Genomic DNA, 19,898 nt, shown 5'->3' with positions numbered 1-19,898 from the left:
AGGGCAGTGTGAGCAGAACCAGCGGTGTCGTTTGACTTAGCAAACGAGGATCGGATGTCGTCGACCTTCTTTTCAAAATGGTTGACGAAGTCATCTGCAGAGAGGGAGGAGGGGGAGGGGGAGGAGGATTCAGGAGGGAGGAGAAGGTGGCAAAGAGCTTCCTAGGGTTAGAGGCAGATGCTTGGAATTTAGAGTGGTAGAAAGTGGCTTTAGCAGCAGAGACAGAAGAGGAAAATGTAGAGAGGAGGGAGTGAAAGGATGCCAGGTCCGCAGGGAGGCGAGTTTTCCTCCATTTCCGCTCGGCTGCCCGGAGCCCTGTTCTGTGAGCTCGCAATGAGTCGTCGAGCCACGGAGCGGGAGGGGAGGACCGAGCCGGCCTGGAGGATAGGGGACATAGAGAGTCAAAGGATGCAGAAAGGGAGGAGAGGAGGGTTGAGGAGGCAGAATCAGGAGATAGGTTGGAGAAGGTTTGAGCAGAGGGAAGAGATGATAGGATGGAAGAGGAGAGAGTAGCGGGGGGAGAGAGAGCGAAGGTTGGGACGGCGCGATACCATCCGAGTAGGGGCAGTGTGGGAAGTGTTGGATGAGAGCGAGAGGGAAAAGGATACAAGGTAGTGGTCGGAGACTTGGAGGGGAGTTGCAATGAGGTTAGTGGAAGAACAGCATCTAGTAAAGATGAGGTCGAGCGTATTGCCTGCCTTGTGAGTAGGGGGGAAGGTGAGAGGGTGTGGTCAAAAGAGGAGAGGAGTGGAAAGAAGGAGGCAGAGAGGAATGAGTCAAAGGTAGACGTGGGGAGGTTAAAGTCGCCCAGAACTGTGAGAGGTGAGCCGTCCTCAGGAAAGGAGCTTATCAAGGCATCAAGCTCATTGATGAACTCTCCGAGGGAACCTGGAGGGCGATAAATGATAAGGATGTTAAGCTTGAAAGGGCTGGTAACTGTGACAGCATGGAATTCAAAGGAGGCGATAGACAGATGGGTAAGGGGAGAAAGAGAGAATGACCACTTGGGAGAGATGAGGATCCCGGTGCCACCACCCCGCTGACCAGAAGCTCTCGGGGTGTGCGAGAACACGTGGGCGGACGAAGAGAGAGCAGTGGGAGTAGCAGTGTTATCTGTGGTGATCCATGTTTCCGTCAGTGCCAAGAAGTCGAGGGACTGGAGGGAGGCATAGGCTGAGATGAACTCTGCCTTGTTGGCCGCAGATCGGCAGTTCCAGAGGCTACCGGAGACCTGGAACTCCACGTGGGTCGTGCGCGCTGGGACCACCAGATTAGGGTGGCCGCGGCCACGCGGTGTGGAGCGTTTGTATGGTCTGTGCAGAGAGGAGAGAACAGGGATAGACAGACACATAGTTGACAGGCTACAGAAGAGGCTACGCTAATGCAAAGGAGATTGGAATGACAAGTGGACTACACGTCTCGAATGTTCAGAAAGTTAAGCTTACGTAGCAAGAATCTTATTGACTAAAATGATTAAAATGATACCGTACTGCTGAAGTAGGCTAGCTGGCAGTGGCTGCGTTGTTGACTTTGTAGGCTAGCTGGCAGTGGCTGCGTTGTTAACACTACACTAATCAAGTCGTTCCGTTGAGTGTAATAATTTCTACAGTGCTGCTATTCGGGGGCTAGCTGGCTAGCTAGCTGATGCTCCAGATACTCAACTAGTCTAAAGAAGGCCAGTTTATTGCTTCTTTAATCAGGACAACAGTTTTCAGCTGTGCTAACATAATTGCAAAAGGGTTTTCCAATGATCAATTAGCCTTTAAATCATAAACTTGGATTAGCTAACACAACGTGCCATTGGAACACAGGAGTGATGGTTGCTGATAATGGGCCTCTGTACGCTTATGTAGATATTCCATTAAAAATCAGCTGTTTCCAGCTACAATAGTCATTTACAACATTAACAATGTCTACACTGTATTTCCGATCAATTTGAGGTTATTTTAATGGACAAAAATGTGCTTTTCTGTCAAAAACAAGGACATTTCTACGCAACCCCAAACTTTTGAATGGTAGTGTATGTATGAGACACACAGTTTTTTTGGGGGGGGGTGGGCTTCCCACGGTCTGCCTTTTGCCCCTCCCTGCCCCTGTCACAATCAGAAAGGGTCTCCCTGTAGGCCTAGTACTGTGGCCGTGCTGGCCATGGCCTTCCACCCGACTGAGCACTGATTTACTGCCCATAGATGACCTGGGGCACTAGGGGGATCCTACAGCTGCCGTTACAATATTCTCTACTATGTTTCTGGAGATACGCCTGGGGTTTTAGTCAGGCTTTGCTCAACTGCTACTCTGTCACATGTATTTAAAATCGAGATGCTTAAATTTCACTTCAGTTTACAACCAATTACATGGGGTGACCAGAGTAGGCTACATTTAAGAGCTACTGTTATGGTCCCTGCACAACACTGAACAGCTTTACAAAGCTACATGTTTAAAGTGGTGTATTAATTTATAGATTGACATTGACACAATAACCTATGCAGTCCTTATAGTATGCATACAGGCAAATTAGATTGAGATTGAGCCTAAAACATGAATGTGCATAATGTATGGTCATATTTAGTCTTGATGTTATAATGGAGGTTATTAGGATGTGGTCCACTCCTTCCAAACAAATGATCATACTTGTTCCATGATGACATCGGGAGAGCAGGGGACCTGTCATCAAGGGAGATGTCATTTGTTGTGAAGCAAGTCTGGTCTAAATGGGAAATGACCTAGGTTAACATCATGCATGGTCTGGTGGTCACACTAACCTAAATAAGTGGTTTGATGCATTGCCTTGTATTGCAGTACGTCACATGATAATAGTTGGGTTGGGCTACTTCACCATAGACAGTTTGCGATCTAGGCCTAAAGCAGACAAAACCATCCTCTTTAGTGTAGGAACCCAAATCATGTTGTGTCATCAGCTGTAGGGACTGAGTGCATTGGAGAGTTATACCCCCTGTGAAAATGGGTCAGCCCCTCTGCGAACAAAGATCACTAAAATATGCAGGGAACCGAAATAAGATCTGTCAACTCCCTGTGTACTGGACTGTGGGCCCTACTGAGAAGCAGTTGGATAATTTGGTGGCGGTGCCAAGTCATAATATAAACCCATGACTCTAAGGCTAACGGAGGGAGAGCTGATCCCTATGCTGCCGCCAGTGTAGCGCTGCCTGGCTCTCGCTGCTCCTCTGTCATCACACGCGTACAGCAGGCCAGGGAGACGTACACGGCCTGGAACCCCCTAGAGCGTACGTGGTTGGTGGGTGTTTGCACTGACTGCACACTGGCTGTAGTTTGTGGGTGACACACCACACCAAACATGCTCGCCATAAGGAATTTGCAATAGTGGATTAGACATGGGGGAAGACATTTTATGGGCTAATAGTAAACAAGCCGTGCTTGAGCTTCCAATAACGTAATCACACTTTGTACCTTAAGTCAAGGTGTAGGCTCCTGACTCTGATTGGTTAGACTGTAAACAAGGAAGGAGAAAATAGTTTGAAACATTCCTTGACATATTAAACAACAACTGTTTTTGTTCTGGTTTATCATTAGCCAACGTTGTGTTTTAAAGGGGAAAGGTACAGTGCATTCGGAAAGAATTCAGACCCCTTGACTTTCCCCACATTTTAAAAAGGTTACAGCCTTATTCTAAAATGGATTAAATTGTCCTGCCCCCCCAATCTACACACAATACCCCATAGTGACAAAGCAAACACAGATTTTTAGGAATGTTGGCATATATATCACACACACACACCTAAGTATTCAGATCCTTAACTTTGTTGAAGCACCTTTGGCAGTGATTACAGCCTCGAGTCGTGTTATGTATGTGTGTGTGATGCTACAAGCTTGGCACACCTGTATCTGTGGAGGTTCTCCCATTTACTCTCTGCAGATACTCTCTGCAGATCCTCTCAAGCTCTGTCAGGTTGGATGGGAATGGTCACTGCTCAGCTATTTTCAGGTCTCTCCAGAGATGTTAGATCGGGTTCAAGTCCGGGCTCTGGCTGGGCCCCTCAAGGACATTCAGAGATTTGTCTTGAAACCACTCCTGCGTTGTCTTGGCAAGGTACTAAGGTTCCTTGTCCTGTTAGGTGAACCTTCGCCCTAGTCTGAGGTCCTGAACGCTCTGGATTAGGTTTTCATCAAGGATCTCTGTACTTTGCTTTGTTCGTCTTTTCAGTCCCTGCCGGTGAAAACATCCCTACAGCATGATGCTGCCACCACCATGCTTCACCGTAGGGATGGTTCTGGGTGTTCTCCAGATGTGACGCTTGTCATACAAGCCAAAGAGTTCAATCTTGGTTTCAACAGACCAGATAATCTTGTTTTTATGGTCTGAGAGTCCTTTAGGTGCCTTTTAGTGAGGAGTGGGTCAGGCTAGAAAACGGACTATGGTTACTGTCAGATAAACTTTATGACATTCTTGAGTGAGGCAGCCAAGTTCTGGTGTTTCCAAAGACAAAGGCCTATGACTCAAATTAAATAGCAAGAAACAGTCTAAAAGCTAGATCAACCAAACAAAGCTGAACTTCGTCACTATTCATTCATGAATTCTAGTCACTTTGATTTTGAGCACGCAATGTGTAGCCTGGTCCCAGATCTGTTTGTGCTATCATGCCACTGGAGTTGTCCCAGATCTGTGTGTTATGTCAAGGCTAAGAAAGCATCTCCTTTTACAGATTCCCCAGTACAAACCTCTCTTCTGCAGCACCCTTCTCCAGCCCTGGCAGCTAGGCTACACCGTTTCCTCTCACTTCACTGCACTGACTAGCCTACAAAATGTATTTGTCAGGTGGGGAAAACACTTGTGTTGTTGACCTATACTCAGGATGTATGTAGATGTAGAGCAACATCACCAGGGCCACTGTTTGGATGGCAGGCCCCTGAATATTTTATTCACCATTCATAAATGTTTCACTGCTTCCTCGTGGCTGTCTTTTAGCACTGTACCACAAACGTGTCTCTCTCTCTCTCTGTGGATTATATAAGACACGAAGACATATTCAATTGTTTAGTGCAGTGTGGAAAATCACTTTCACTGACCGACAGAGTGGTGTTCTTCTGTTAGCTATTTTGTATGTAGCTATGACTCTCAACTCCGGTGGGACCACGGGTTCGGACCGGAGTGTCACCTCTTGTTTCTGTGACCTATAAAAGTGAGGTTAGATATGAAGAGGCTGTGTTCGTTGATAGGCTTGCGTGCAGTCGTGCACTGCTAGAGCTACTAGCTTTCTGTGCCAGGCTCATGCCATGCTAGATCTGAGAGGAAATTATCATTAGACACTGCCCAGGAGGTTTATGACGAGGTGGCATCAATAGTCTGTGGCTCACTCAATGTCCTTGTCACATGCAGAAGGAAAGGAAGCCACTCAAAACAGCATCTGTAGATCGGATTGGTACCTGACCACTGTCTCTGCCTCTGTCATTCACCACTACAGTGGTTCTCCAACTGGCGTGCCGGCAAAACACAACAAGATGAATCTGAAGCTTAAACCAATCTATTGTCAATGGCTTTGTAACTGAGATGCTTTTTCATGTGCTTTCAGTTGTAAATGAAAGTGTAGTAAACAAGGTTACACATGTACTAGAAGGGAAGTTCTGTCATTTGTATTAGCAATGTATACTGAACACAAATATAAAGGCAACATTCAACAATTTCAAAGATTTTACTGAGGTAAAGTTCAGTCAAGGAAATCGGTCAAATCAAATCAATTCATTAGGCCCTAATCTATGGATTTCACATACTGGGAATACAGATAGGCAACTGTTGGTCACAAAAATCTTAGTGGATGTGTATCAGAACCAGTCAGTATCTGTTGTGACCACCATTTTCCTCATGCAGCGCAACTTATCTCCTTTCCATAGTTAGTTGATCAGGTTGTTGATTGTGGCCTTTGAAATGTTGGCCCACTCCTCTTCAATGGCTGTGCGAATTTGCTGGATATTGGCAGGAACTGGAACACGCTGTCATACACGTCGAACCAGAGCATCCCGAACATGCTCAATGGGTGACATGTCTGATTTATGCAGGCCATGGAAGAACAGGGACATTTTCAGCTCCAGGAATTGTGTATTGTGCATTATCATGCTGAAACATAAGGTAATGGTGGTGGATGAATAGCACGACAATGGGCCTCAGGATCTTGTCACGGGATCTCAGTGCATTCAGATTGCCGTCGATAAAATGCAATTGTGTTCATTGTCCGTAGTTTATGCCTGCCCATAACATAACCCCACCATGGTCACTCTGTTCACAACGTTGATATCATCAAACCACTTGCCCACATGACACCATACACGCTGTCTGCCATCTGCCCAGTATAGCTGAAACCGGGTTTCATCCGTGAAGAGCACCCTTCTCCAGCGTGCCAGCGGCCATTGAAGGTGAGCATTTTCCCACTGAAGTTGTTTATGACGCTGAACTGCAGTGAAGTGAACACCATGGTGAGGACAACGAGCACGCAGATGAGCTTCCTTGAGACAGTTTCTGACCATTTGTGCAGAAGTTCTTCGGTTGTGCAAACTCAGTTTCATCAGCTGTCCTGGTGGCTGGTTTCAGACGATCCTGCAGTTAAAGAAGCTGGGTGTGGGAGGTCCTGTGCTGGTGTGGGGTTATATGTGGCCTGCTGTTGTGAGAAAGTTTGGACGTACTGCCAAATTCCCTAAAACAACATTGAAAGTGGCTTATGGTAGAAATTCATATTCAATTCTCGGGAAGTAGGACATTCCTGCAGTCACCATGCCAATTGCAAGCTCCCTCAACTTGAGTCATCTGTGGCATTGTGTTGTGACAACTGCAAATTTTAGTGGCCTTTTACCACCTCCAGCACAAGGTGAACCTGTGTAATGATCCTGCTGTTTAATCAGTTTCTTGATATGCCAAACCTGTTGGATGGATTATCTTCGCAAAGAAGAAATGCTTACTAACGGATATAAACACATTTTTTGAGAAATAAGCTTTTTGTGCCCTTGAAACATTTCTGGGCTCTTATTTTAGCTCATTAAACATGGGACCAAATCTCCACATGTTGCATTTTAATTTCTGTTCATTATAAAATGTTTCACGTCCTGACTGTTTGACATATGCTTACACAGTCGCTTCAGAGTGGAAGGACACAGTAAGCAAACACTGATTTACGTAGAACTCACGCCCAGTGTTTGCATGTTTCTGTTTTGCCTGTGGTTTAGTCTACTTGCATACAAGGTGCCCTTAACACATACCTGTAGGCCTACTGGGCAATTACATGGTAACTGAATTATGCGTTGACTCAGATTTTTCAAAGTTTAATAAACCATACAACTCTTTGCACAATAACTACTTTGACCAATTTACACAGAGCATTTTAAAAAACACTGCAAAAGCTGTGCAGATGCAAAGTTTGGTAACAATTACGGTAAAAGTTTTTTTTTTATGCAACCACGTTCTCCAAAACCCTGTTAAATATCTGCTCAGAATTTAGATTTAAAGACTTCTGCAGAAAGGCTGGGGTGTCAGCTATGACATGACACTGAGTTTGAAAACATGCATATTGGTTTTTGAAGAACTAGGTTTACATAATTGAATTACAGTATAGGAATTACATCACGGGCCCCTGATCTGTAGTATACAGAAATGCATAATTATGGATATGAATTTCATTCGCTTCACGGTTGAATAGGTACACAAAGGTAGAAATATATATTTGGGTGTTATTCTACACATTGGCTATTGTAATGAGCTCCGTCCCCAAACACCGCCACATTTGGTTGATCCAGACCAAATCTGAAACAATCAGACATCTGTTTCACAAGTTTGGACATCACAGTAGAGATCAGTAGAGTGTTTAGCTCGGTGCAGTTCTGTACTGTGCTGTCCAAACTTGTGAAACAGATGTCTGATTGTTTCAGATTTGGTCCAGTCAGAGTGAACTGACTAAATTTCAACTACTTTTCAATGTCCATGTTACTTCTGCAAACTTGTATTATCCTCATGAGCGAGAGAAACTCAAAAATATCTTAAAGATATGTATGTTTTTGGAACAAAATTACAAGGCAATGTTTCTTAAACTTACAGAAGGAAACGAATTTGTCCAAAACTAAATATGTGTTAATATTAGTTGGCAGGGGTCTTTAATGATTGTGTTAGGTTGTATTTATGTTGTACATTTGTAGGATGGTAAATGGTTCAAACATTTATATATGCCTTAATATCTCAAATATACACTCTTAGTGTTCATTTGACATCCAATTTGACATTCTCCTAAGAACTTCACATGTTGGTTCTCATGGGTCCTTTACATGGAGATGCTCTACTACTACTACAACACTCTCTGGCAACATAAGCCATTCAGTAATTGTGGGTTAGGCCTATCTTGGAAGTCACTTATTTTAGTAGGCTAGTCTTATTTGGTTGTAATACTTCCTTTTCAAAAGGCTACTGTTGGTGTTGATAGATGGAGAGGATATGTATTGGTTTCCATGGAGACTGGCTGCTGCTAATGGTAGTAGCCTATAGCTAAGGCTACTGTAGTATCAGTTGTAGCGTGGTGAAGTGAACCTAAAATTATGGCTGACACATTGAATCATATCTACTGGTCCCCAAGGCGCTGCACTGATGAGTCTGACTGGCCTGATTGAGTTCTCTGTGTACGGCAACACCAGTTGTTTGACCACTGATGCTACTAGGGTTTCTGTTGGCCAGCTCTCCCAGGCTATTTCCTCTGGCTTATTAAAGCTCTAGGGCTCACTTCATTTAAAATGGTAGTGTGTAGTTAAACACGGAACCATGACAATCCTACCTAAACTAAGTGCATAGGCTATCCATGGTCAAAAGTGGACTCTTATGTTCCCTTCCTCATCTAATTTCCTCAATCTACTGATGTAAAATAACTGGAGAGGTGAAGGCAAAATACCCAGTAGGCATCTTCCATATTTCTTTCACCTGTCCTGTGTGTATATAGTGCTATATCATCATGACAGGTAGGTGATGAGGAGATGATGAAGCCACTTCAGGATATTGACATAGTGAGACAGGAGTATCTGACACAGGGCTGGGGCAGCAGTCAGAGGGTAGCCTGTGTTCCAGATAGAATGTGTGGAGAATCAGATTACTGACATAGAATCATTAGCCTATATCTGGGCTCTCGAGTGGCGCAGCTGTCTAAGGCATTGCATCTCAGTGCTAGAGGCGTCACTACAGTCCCTGGTTCGAATCCAGTCGGTATCACATCCCACCGTGATTGGGAGTCCCATAGGGCGGCACACAATTGGCCCAGCGTCGTCCGGGTTTGTCCAGGGTAGAATTTGTTCTTAATTGACTTGCCTAGTTAAATAAAGGTTACATTTAAAACCTTTACATTTAAATTATTTTTTTAATATAACCTTTAACTATCATGCTGGTGTGGTACTGGTTACTGAGATTGTAAACACTTCTCCATCTTATATGATAGTGCAGGTCTGTATCAGGTCTAGATGAAGTGTATCAGGGATGAATGAGTTGGTGTCCGTAGTTGTTTGTGAGTGGTTTGTTGTGTAAACATGTATTTTTGGAGGAGGATGGTGGTGGTGATAGGGGTCAGTCAGTCCAGCCTCTGTTGATAGGGCTGTGGTGACAGAGTGGTGAGGGGGTGGAGAGAGGATCTTGTCAGCACACTTGACATCTGAACTGCTGGCCCAGCATCTCCAGCAACCAACACGTTTTACTGCTCTGTGTGGACCATGTCAGCCAGTTGATGTACTAATGGGAAGGAGGGTGAGTGGGGAAGGGTTTGAGGTGGCATTGAAATGGTCAAAGAGAAATAGACCTCTCAAGCCTCAGCTTGTTCTGGCCTCTGAGTTATTGTAGAACGTGACACCGGAAACAGGATGTGATCATCATAAGGAAACACCTAGGCCTATATGAATACCAGGCATCGCAATTGAATGTACATTTAGCTTTTTTTGTTAATGTCCATTACTGGCGAGGAACACAAGCCTATCAAATAGAGGCATATCTGCGCTTGCAGCGCTGCATAACACCATTCACTGTCCCAGTGGCATGTACAATACTTATTCTTGATACAGCTTGAACTTTTGAGCTGCTCAGCACAACGCTGTATGGCAGAACTAATATTATTTGACCTGTCTGTTTTCAGGGGAAACTGCAGGTGGCCAGCCGTCTGTCTCTCTACACCTCTCTGTGGTTGTGTCACTGAGTGCCCTGCTTGTCCTGGTGGCCCTGCTGGTGAACTGTGTGACCTGCTGCAAGGAGCGGGAAGTCAATTTCAAGGTGAGATTCTCAGGCACCTGACAACACGTATTAGGCTTAACCTCTCTGGGATATGTGGACGCTAGCGTCCCACCTGGCCAAAAGCCAGAGAAAATGCAGAGCGCCAAATTCAAATAAATGACTATAAAAATCAAACTTTCATGAAATCACACATGCAAGATACCTAATTAGAGCTACACGTGTTGTGAATGCAGCCAACATGTCAGATTTCAAAAAGGCTTTTCGGCAAATGCAAACGATGCTATTATCTGAGGATAGCACCTCCGTAAACAGATAGAAGCATATTTCAACCCTGCAGGCGTGACAGAAAACGCAGAAATAAAAATATAAATCATGCCTTACCTTTGACGAGCTTCTTCTGTTGGCACTCCAATATGTCCCATAAACATCACAAATGGTCCTTTTGTTCGATTAATTCCATCGATATATATCCACTTTAGTGCGTTTGACAGCAGCTCTTCGTAATACTTCAAGCATTGAGCTGTTTATGACTTCAAGCCTATCAACTCGGGATTAGGCTGGTGTAACCGATGTGAAATGGCTAGCTAGTTAGCTGGGTGCTCGCTAATAGCGTTTCAAATGTCACTCGCTCTGAAACTTGGAGTAGTTATTCCCCTTGCTCTGCATGGGTAACGCTGCTTCGAGGGTGGCTGTTGTCAATGTGTTCCTGGTTCGAGTCTAGGTAGGGGTGAGGAGAGGGACGGAAGCTATACTGTTACACTGGCAATACTAAAGTGCCTATAAGAACATCCAATAGTCAAAGGTATATGAAATACAAATGGTATAGAGAGAGAGTCCTATAATTCCTATAATAACTACAACCTAAAACTTCTTACCTGGGAATATTGAAGACTCATGTTAAAAGGAACCACCAGCTTTCATATGTTCTCATGTTCTGAGCAAGGAACTTAAACGTTAGCTTTTTTACATGGCACATATTGCACTTTTACTTTGTTCTCCAACACTTTGTTTTTGCATTATTTAAACCAAATTGAACACGTTTCATTATTTACTAAATGTATTTTATTTTTGTATTATATTAAGTTAAATTAAGTGTTCATTCAGTATTGTTGTAATTGTCATTATTACAAATTTAAAAAATTGTCAGATTAATCGGCATCAGCGTTGAAAAATCATAATTGGTCGACCTCTACTCTGTAGGCCATTAATTTGAAATTGTTTACATTTTTTAAATTATACCTTTAAAAAAAAAAACTAGGCAAGTCAGTTAAAAACAATTTCTTATTTACAATAATGGCCTACCGGGGAAGAGTGGGTTAACTGCCTTGTTTGGTTCACAGGCAGAACGACAGATTTTTACCTTGTCAGCTCGGGGATTCAATCCAGCAACCTTTCGGTTACTGGTCCAATGCTCTAAGCACTAGGCTACCTGCCGTGACCCAGATTTTAGAACCCTTGCTTTGAGATATTGGCTATGATTAATGTAAAAAAGGGATATTTCACCAAAATTAAATAAGGACATTGGTTTCCTAAGCAGTCTATGGTCGAAGTTTGAAAAAGTAAATCCATACTTTGGTTTAGTTTCCCTGGCACTGTTTCCAAATGCTAACGTTTTAGCATTTGTGGCACAAATCCAAATCCCATTCAAGTCATGATATTAGCATTTTTCTCACATGTCCAAGTAATACAAAAGTATCTCAACTAAATGTTAGTCACTTAGATGATTTGAACATGATGTGCAAAAAAATGCTAATATGATAATTCTGTTTTGGTCCAGTTCAAGGATTAAACATGTTAATCTCGCTCTGCCTCATCCATATGTAACACACATACAATTATACCGTATACTGGTGTCAGAAGTAGGATCCCTGTGTTTGGTCAACACAGTTGTACTATTGTGTTTTTCAGGAGTTTGAGGACAATTTTGAGGATGAGATTGACTTCACCCCTCCAGCTGAAGACACCCCCTCCATGCAGTCCCCTGCTGAGGTGTACACCCTGGCAGTGCCCCCTGTGGCCCTGCCTGGACCCCCCCATCTGGAGACACCCCCCCGTATCTCAGGTCAGGGGTCAGACACCCTTACTTTTCTTAGATGCGTAGTCCTACCAGCACACTACACATAGGACCAAGATTTTTTTTATCCTGCCATAACTTGGCATACAGTATCCAGGGTTGTGTTTATTAGGCACCAAACCGACTGAAACAGGAAGGGACTTCCTGTAAACGCACATAAGAAATTAAACTTTTTTTATTTCCTGTTGTGAAACATTTTCAAATTTTCAAACCTAATGAATGTGACCCAGCTGTCTTACTGTATCAGTCAGGCGGAGTTGATAGCGTCATCATTCCCTTTGGACTTTCTCCTCTGCTTTTTACAGGTTGATTGGGATGAGTCTTGTCCTGGAGGCAGAGTAGAGCAGTTTCCGTTAGATGAACCAGACACAAAGTAAAAATGTATAAAAACAAAAATGTGCTTTTTGGTTGTAATTTAAGGTTACGGTTGGGCATAAGGTTTGCTGTGTGGTTAGGGTTAATAACATTTTATGACTTTGTGGCTGTGCCAGCTAGTGACCACTCTGCGGAGCTGCCTCATACATAAATCATCCCAATAAATGCCAACCTGCCTGCTTTTTTTTTTACACTTTAATTGGGACAGTGTCATGCACTGTCTAGGGACAACAACACATCTAATGATCTGGCAGCCTATATCCCTGGGTTTAATACTCTTTCCTCACATGACAAGCCGTATATCAGCCCTGCTTCCAGCCAGTGACATTATAGTGAGTTTATCGTCTGTAAACGTCATCACATGCTCCTTTGAAGTAGACATAAAAGCTCAACTTTATTATGGCCTCCATCAGCCGTTGAGTATTTATGTCATTCTCTTAGTAGGAGTGTTTTCTCTGCTTCTCGTATGCAGTGTGATAGCCTTTGAGCTGTGCCAGTCAGTCATTGCATAACAGGACTGTGCTACATTCTCAGTAGCTCCCCCTTGGGTAGTGGACAGGTGCTAGTCTCCAAACACTCCCAGATGCTGTTGTATCAGGCACACACGATGTTGTGAGAGCGACTCATTCACTTTTGGTTCAATGCATATGGCCAGGGCTTATGTCTTTACTTTATTATGGATTTGTGACTTAATTTGATGGCTAGATGGGATCACTCCATTTAAAGGAGTGATAGGGTGATTATCATAGGGGCTCTTTGAAAAAGAAAATGTTCAGCCCGCGAAGATCAAGATTAGGTCCACAACTGATGCAAAACCATGACTGCATTATCGCACAAAGGCTGTTTCTGTCTGGGGAGTAGGTCAAATCCTTGTAATTTTATCATGTACTATTGTAAAGGATTTACTCAAACGCTTAGCCAGATTATTTTAGTCTCTAAGAGTACCCCCCCACTGATTCATATGAAGACAGGATGGGGCCACATCTGTCTGAGGTGCATATAGGCCTAGAGTTTATATTCTACTTCCTGGTCCGTAATGCATTCGGGGCTCTAAATTAACATTTTTTTATTGGTAGCAGTGGTCCTCTCAACTGAAAAATGTTAGGAAGCACCACATTAAATTTATGAGCACCAGAAAATAAGATTTTTTAAATTGATTGAGATACAGCCTATATTTACAGCCTACACTGTAAAGACATTCGTTTTTTATAAAAGCTAAAATGTTGATAAGTCATTTGTGGAATATTAGTTTTTTTCTACATTGTGTAAAACCAGTACATTTAATTGTACACACTCTTTAAAAATGTCCCATTTGCAATGATGTCATGCAAGATATCTGTCATTCATTCATTGTTATGATCATTGATCTTCTGAAGTAGCTATCCCTTTTCCTTTCTGTGCTACAAAATGTTTGGATAAACTGGCACAGCGGTCTAAGGCACTGCATCTCAGTGCAGGAGGCATCACTACAGTCCCTGGTTTGAATCCAGGCTGTATCACATCCGGCCGTGATTGGGAGTCCCATAGGGTAGCGCACAATTGGCCGAGCGTCGTTTGGGTTTGGCTGGGGTAGGCCGTCATTGTAAATAAGAATTTGTTCATAACTGACTTGCCTAGTTAAATAAGACTTTTAAAAAAAAGTTACCAGGTTGTTAGCTAGCTCGCCAATGAGGTGACATGACTGAACAAATTATAAATGGTTAGTGAATAGTTTTACAATGGCATGGTTTGAATGTAAAATGTGGTTCCCGCTATAGGAAGATAGAAATGTTTAGGCGGTAATATTGGTCAGATCTTTTGACCTTGTTGGGCTACAAGCAAGCAGTTTTTTTCTGTAGTAATGGTGCAACCATGACGCTATCAAATCAGATTGTTTTCTCTAGCACTCGGAAACAACGGTACGGCGAAGCCTTATCATTAGGCTACAACAGTTATTATCTGGGAGATCTTTTCCAAGTCGCACAATGCTCCCAAAATAACATCTCTGGCTGCACAAAAAATAGTTTGTCACATATGTCACCAAATTAGTTTCACTTTAGAGCTCTGAATACTTTTGATGTGAAGTCCCCTCAACAAGGTTTGTTGACCTGATTGTGTAGGAAACCCATGCATAACGTCTGTGTTGGTTTAGTTAGCTAACTTGGCTCAGTGAAGCCACATCTGCCGGCTGTTTTCCTCATGTACTGTAAGACATTTCTAAGTAGATTCAGTGGCATGTGACAGAAATACTGACCCTTGGATATTTCCTTCTGTACTAGTTCCATATGGGCTCTGTGTAAGGTCAAATGTTAGCCTCAGTTTACATGCTCAGGCTTCATATGGGAAGGAAGTAGATTAACATCTTAATGTATGAAGCTTTTGTTTAAACACTCCTGTACCTTTTTCCTGGGAATCCATAATGTGTAACACTGCTGTTGTTTTGCAATGAGTAAATACAGTTCGAACATATCCTGGCCTGAGCATCTGATCTGAATAGAATCCTGCTACTGTGTTTAGATAACTAACACAACTGCTCCAGTTTTCTGTATTGATTGAACTCATGCCCTGGCTGCATCTCTTCACAGAGGAAAAACCATACAGATTAACATTTGATATCATGCAACAGCCTATTTAAATAAAGGTTAAATAAATAAAAATAGAAAAAACAAACGGGTGCCATTGTGTCACCATGGTTTGGTCTGGGACCAGAATGCTGCGTACTACGACATACCTGCAGATCACACACACACACACTAACTCTGGGTTCTTTTTTGTTGGCCACCGCAGTGGGATCCACTGGCCCTCAGGTGGTCCGTCACAGTCTCAGCTACATCCAGGAGATTGGGAACGGCTGGTTTGGCAAGGTAAGACATTTCTTCCTGACGAAGGTCGCAAAATTCTGTTACCTTTCCCAAAATTCCAACCCTACTCCAGACGCTTTAGTCAGTTGTCTCCAGTAGCCTGTACAGTGTGTTTGAGAGGGAGCGACTATTTCACCCCGGGGTTGAGTTTTGGTGTACGTAATAACAAAAGGAGACAGCTGCTCACTTCGTCACAGTTGAAGCTCATTCTCAATGAATCAACATGGTAAATATGACTAGAGTAGCCCCTCAGCCTCTGGTCCTACACCACCTGGCAGTGTGTTCTATGTTGTGATTAATGCTGTCTCTCCATGGCTCCCCTGGCTTTCACCCATCCCGTAGCTACACCCCCCCCCCATCTCCAAGCTACACCCCCGTCATTCCCTAGCTACATCCATTCCCTAGCTACCCCCCATCCTTCCCTTGTTTTCAGAAAGACCTGCCTTCCTGCAGACTACCAGTGTTTTGGCTCGACCCTTAACATGCTTCCTGTGTGTTTCCTTCCCTGCACTCTAACCTGTGTGTGTGTGTCTAGGTCCTCCTCAGTGAGATCTACACAGACCCGGGTGGGGCCAAGGTGGTGGTCAAGGAGCTGAAGGCTAACGCAAGTGCCATGGAGCAGAATGACTTCTTGCAGCACGGAGACCCTTACAGGTGAGCTACTGGCATGTCTGCTGGGAGAGGCTGAAAAGAAGGGGCATTTTGGACATTTATTTTATTGTCATGGCAATTTCAGGGTCATTTTCAGATTTTCAGGAAAATTTTGCCAAAGGCCCAGTTCCAACAATTGGCTAAATGGAACACACCAGATTAATTTAGAAAATGCATTATAGCAAGAATCGAAATAACAGAGTAACGGATCTGTCAGTACTTGAATAAAGTAACTAAGGTATTATAATGACCGCTACGCCTGACTTCTCCTAGTGGAGCAGCACCCTCTGCCTTCTAACTTGGACACTGCAGAGTGTTCTTATTTCACTAGACTTTAGTAACAAAATGGGACTGGAAGAGATGCCAGCTGTAGTCCTCCAGTATTCACATCAGTGATATAGACTACAGTAGATTGTCTTAACCGGTGTTTCTCTTCATAGAGTTCTGGTGCACCCTAACATCCTGCAGTGTCTGGGCCAGTGTGTGGAGGCTATCCCCTTCTTGCTGGTCTTTGAGTACTGCGAGCTGGTGAGTGTCCTCAATTACTATCATTTATGTTTGCATGAGTCAATATACAGTACCTATTATAGTTTATCAGTGAACCCTTTTAAAAGTCAAAACATCAGAACATGTTTTGGATGAATCCCACAGCTGCCACCAAATGATATGTCAACATGCCAGGCATTTTTCTTAACTCATGATCCGAGTGGAAGGGAGTAATTAGACCATCCTGTCGGTCTGACTGTGGTAAGCTCCGCTTGTGGGCAGCTCACACTCCAGTTCCAACGCCATCCAATAAGTAGACATCATTTAGTCTCCCAATCACCTGGCTTTACAAGCACCCCCCTTCCCGGTTTAGCCGTGCATCTTAAATTAGCTTGCCTATCCGTCTTGGGTTATTGGGGAGCTACACTCCGTCAATGCTGTCCATCATGGCCTGATTTATCTAGTGTTTTTCTTGATCTATTCTGGGCCCCTCTTGCCCCTGTGCCCAGGACCAGAGAGCTGCATAGCAGCAGGTTTCATCAGGGACCTGTCTCAACTCACATTCCCTCCGTCCCTCCCTCAACCAGCAAACAGGCTCCATTTACCCCCCATCTGCCCACTGAGCCCAGTCCCACATCCTGCTGTGTTTGTGTGTTTTCTCTCCACACCGGCAATATGTTGGTCCTCATAGTGCTTTTTTTGACAGCTCGTGCTGTGTGCGCGTGTCAGAATGTTCAGTCTTGGTAGAATATACATTACCCTGTTGATTAGGTCCTGCCTGTCTTTAGGATTAGCTGGGAGTTTCAGAGGTATTTATTTCTATGTGTTTCCGTTCCCCCTCTTGGGGTTAGTGTTTCGGCTGAGTCTGTTTCGGGATGACAGGCTGTAAGTCAGGCATGTGAATGGTATGTTCTGATTCAGTTCGGCCAGAGCTCATTTTTCAGTGCATCTGAAAGGCTGTTACCCGCAGTGGCACCAGCCCTCGGTTTAGTGTGTGTACGCGTGTGCTTGTGTGTAAGTGGGGCGTGTTTGATATAGTGTGTGTAAGTGGGGTGTGTTTGATATAGTGTGTGTTTGATATAGTGTGTGTTTGATATAGTGTGTGTTTGATATAGTGTGTGTTTGTCTTGAATGTGTTTACTGTTGGGCTTCGTGTTTGTTTGCATAGATGGAGTTTTACTTTGTGTGTGTGTGTCAGACTTTGTGTGTGTGTACATGTGGGAGCCCTCAAGTGACCCTAACCCAGATTTAGACTCTATGAATCAGACCCTAACCCAGATCTAGCCTCTATAGATCAGACCCTAACCCAGATCTAGACTCTATGAATCAGACCCTAACCCAGATCTAGCCTCTATAAATTAGACCCTAACCCAGATCTAGCCTCTATAAATTAGACCCCAACCCAGATCTAGCCTCTATAAATTAGACCCCAACCCAGATCTAGCCTCTATAAAGGGAGGAGGGATGCCCCCCATATCTCTGACAGAGCTCTCTCTCTCTGCCTGGTACTGTGCCTTGTGACTGACTGGCTGCTACTATAGCAGAGGCCTCTGGTTGTAGGAAGGGGCTGCCTTAATCGACATCCAGAGGACGGAGATGGGGTTTGGCTAATGACTTAATGTTATTGTGGTCGTTAAACAACTTCAGGCTGGAGAGGAGGGTGTGAGTGGACCTTGTAACTGAGCAGGTCATCTTGGCCGGAGGTATTAACTTGATGAGGTAGCTCAGCTCTGATGTCTCTGCAACAGTTTTTGCATCTGGTCTATGGAGGAGCTTTGAGGACTTCTTATTTTGTCAGGTATGGGTGGGGTGATTTGCACCTTTTTTATTGTTAAATTATGTAGGTGTCATGATATTTGTATGGAAAAAATAAAAAACTTCATATCAAACATTGGGGTCAAAATGATTTACACTCCTGTTTTCAATACTTTCCAATACCTCACCTTGCTAGCATAATGGCACTGAGCATTTTTCTAAAATGTTTTATGAGTTGGAGAAGACATTGGCAGGGATCTTAGACCATTCCTCCCTACATAATCTTTCCAGATCCTTGATATCCTTTATCCAACCACAGGTTTTATAGTAGTTTCAAGGCTGGAGACTGAGATGGCCAGTGTAAAATGTCACTTTTGTAGCCAATTAACCATTTCTTTGTTGATTTTTAATGTGTGCTTGGGTTATTGTGTTGCTGGAAGATCCACTTGCAGCCGAGTTTCAGCCTCCTGACCGAGGCAACCAGATTTTGGGCTGAAATATCCTGGTACTGGGTAAAGTTCATGAAGCTGTTGACCTTAACAAGGGCCCCTGTGGAAGCAAAATAACCCCATAACATCAAAGATCCACCACCATATTTTACAGTAGGTATGGGGTTCTTTTCTGCTCATACATTCTCATTTCAACACCAAACCCACCACTGGTCTGCGTGGCCAAAGTGCTCTATTTTCATGTCATCTGACCAAAGTACCAACCAATCCAAATACCAATGCCGTTTAGCAAACGTTTACATTTGTTGGATGACATGAAAAGGGAGCTCTGGGGGAGAAGTTGCGGAGGGGGTCCCCCCAGAGAATTTTTATATTGAAAGATTGAGAAGCTCTGTTCTGGGGACTTTTTACTCCAAAGCGAATGAAAAATAAAATAATGCTCACGCCGTCTAAAATATAATGAGCCTAATAACATACTGGTAAAATTATTTGTTTAACATTTTTATTTATTTATTTTATACAAATTGGACCATTGTGAATATAGCCTATGCATGGTCCATATTTGTATTTATTTATTTTATACATATTGGACCATTGTGAATATAGCCTATGCATGGTCCATATTTGTATTTATTTATTTTATATTTTGGTCCATATTTGTATTTATTTATTTATTTTATACATATTGGACCATTGTGAATATAGCCTATGCATGGTCCATATTTGTATTTATTTATTTTATACATATTGGAACATTGTGAATATAGCCTATGCATGGTCCATATCTTTTAGGAATGCTATTAGCAATAAGCATCATCACCTGTAGGCCAGCTGAAAACAGCATAGTGGCTATAAATAGTCTGAATCTTGTGTTTGCTTATCTGCATTTATCCTATTGATCTAATCATTAGTTAGATCCCAAATGTGATCTTTTAATTAGTTAGTATCTTATTGATGAATTTGATGTTCCAAAAACATGCATAAACACAGCGAACATTATGTAGGCCTGCCTACCTGTTAGGGTAACTTGAGGTCATAAGCCCCCTGCCTGCACTTCT

At 43.3% G+C, this 19,898-nt stretch overlaps 1 protein-coding gene across 1 annotated transcript in view; it reads left to right on the top strand.

Annotated features, from left to right (window-relative positions):
* The window catches only part of lmtk2 (lemur tyrosine kinase 2), a 50,942-nt gene that overhangs the window by 12,532 nt on the left and 18,512 nt on the right, over positions 1–19,898 (top strand). Inside the window, 5 exon segments of the mRNA XM_065010460.1 lie at positions 10,116–10,249; positions 12,119–12,272; positions 15,426–15,502; positions 16,035–16,153; positions 16,591–16,678. Of these exon segments, the coding sequence (XP_064866532.1) occupies positions 10,116–10,249; positions 12,119–12,272; positions 15,426–15,502; positions 16,035–16,153; positions 16,591–16,678 (572 nt within the window).

The sequence above is a fragment of the Oncorhynchus nerka genome, linkage group LG26 (assembly GCF_034236695.1).
Source record: "Oncorhynchus nerka isolate Pitt River linkage group LG26, Oner_Uvic_2.0, whole genome shotgun sequence".
NCBI classification, from domain to species: domain Eukaryota; kingdom Metazoa; phylum Chordata; class Actinopteri; order Salmoniformes; family Salmonidae; genus Oncorhynchus; species Oncorhynchus nerka.
This window is presented reverse-complemented; position numbering and strand designations above follow the sequence as displayed.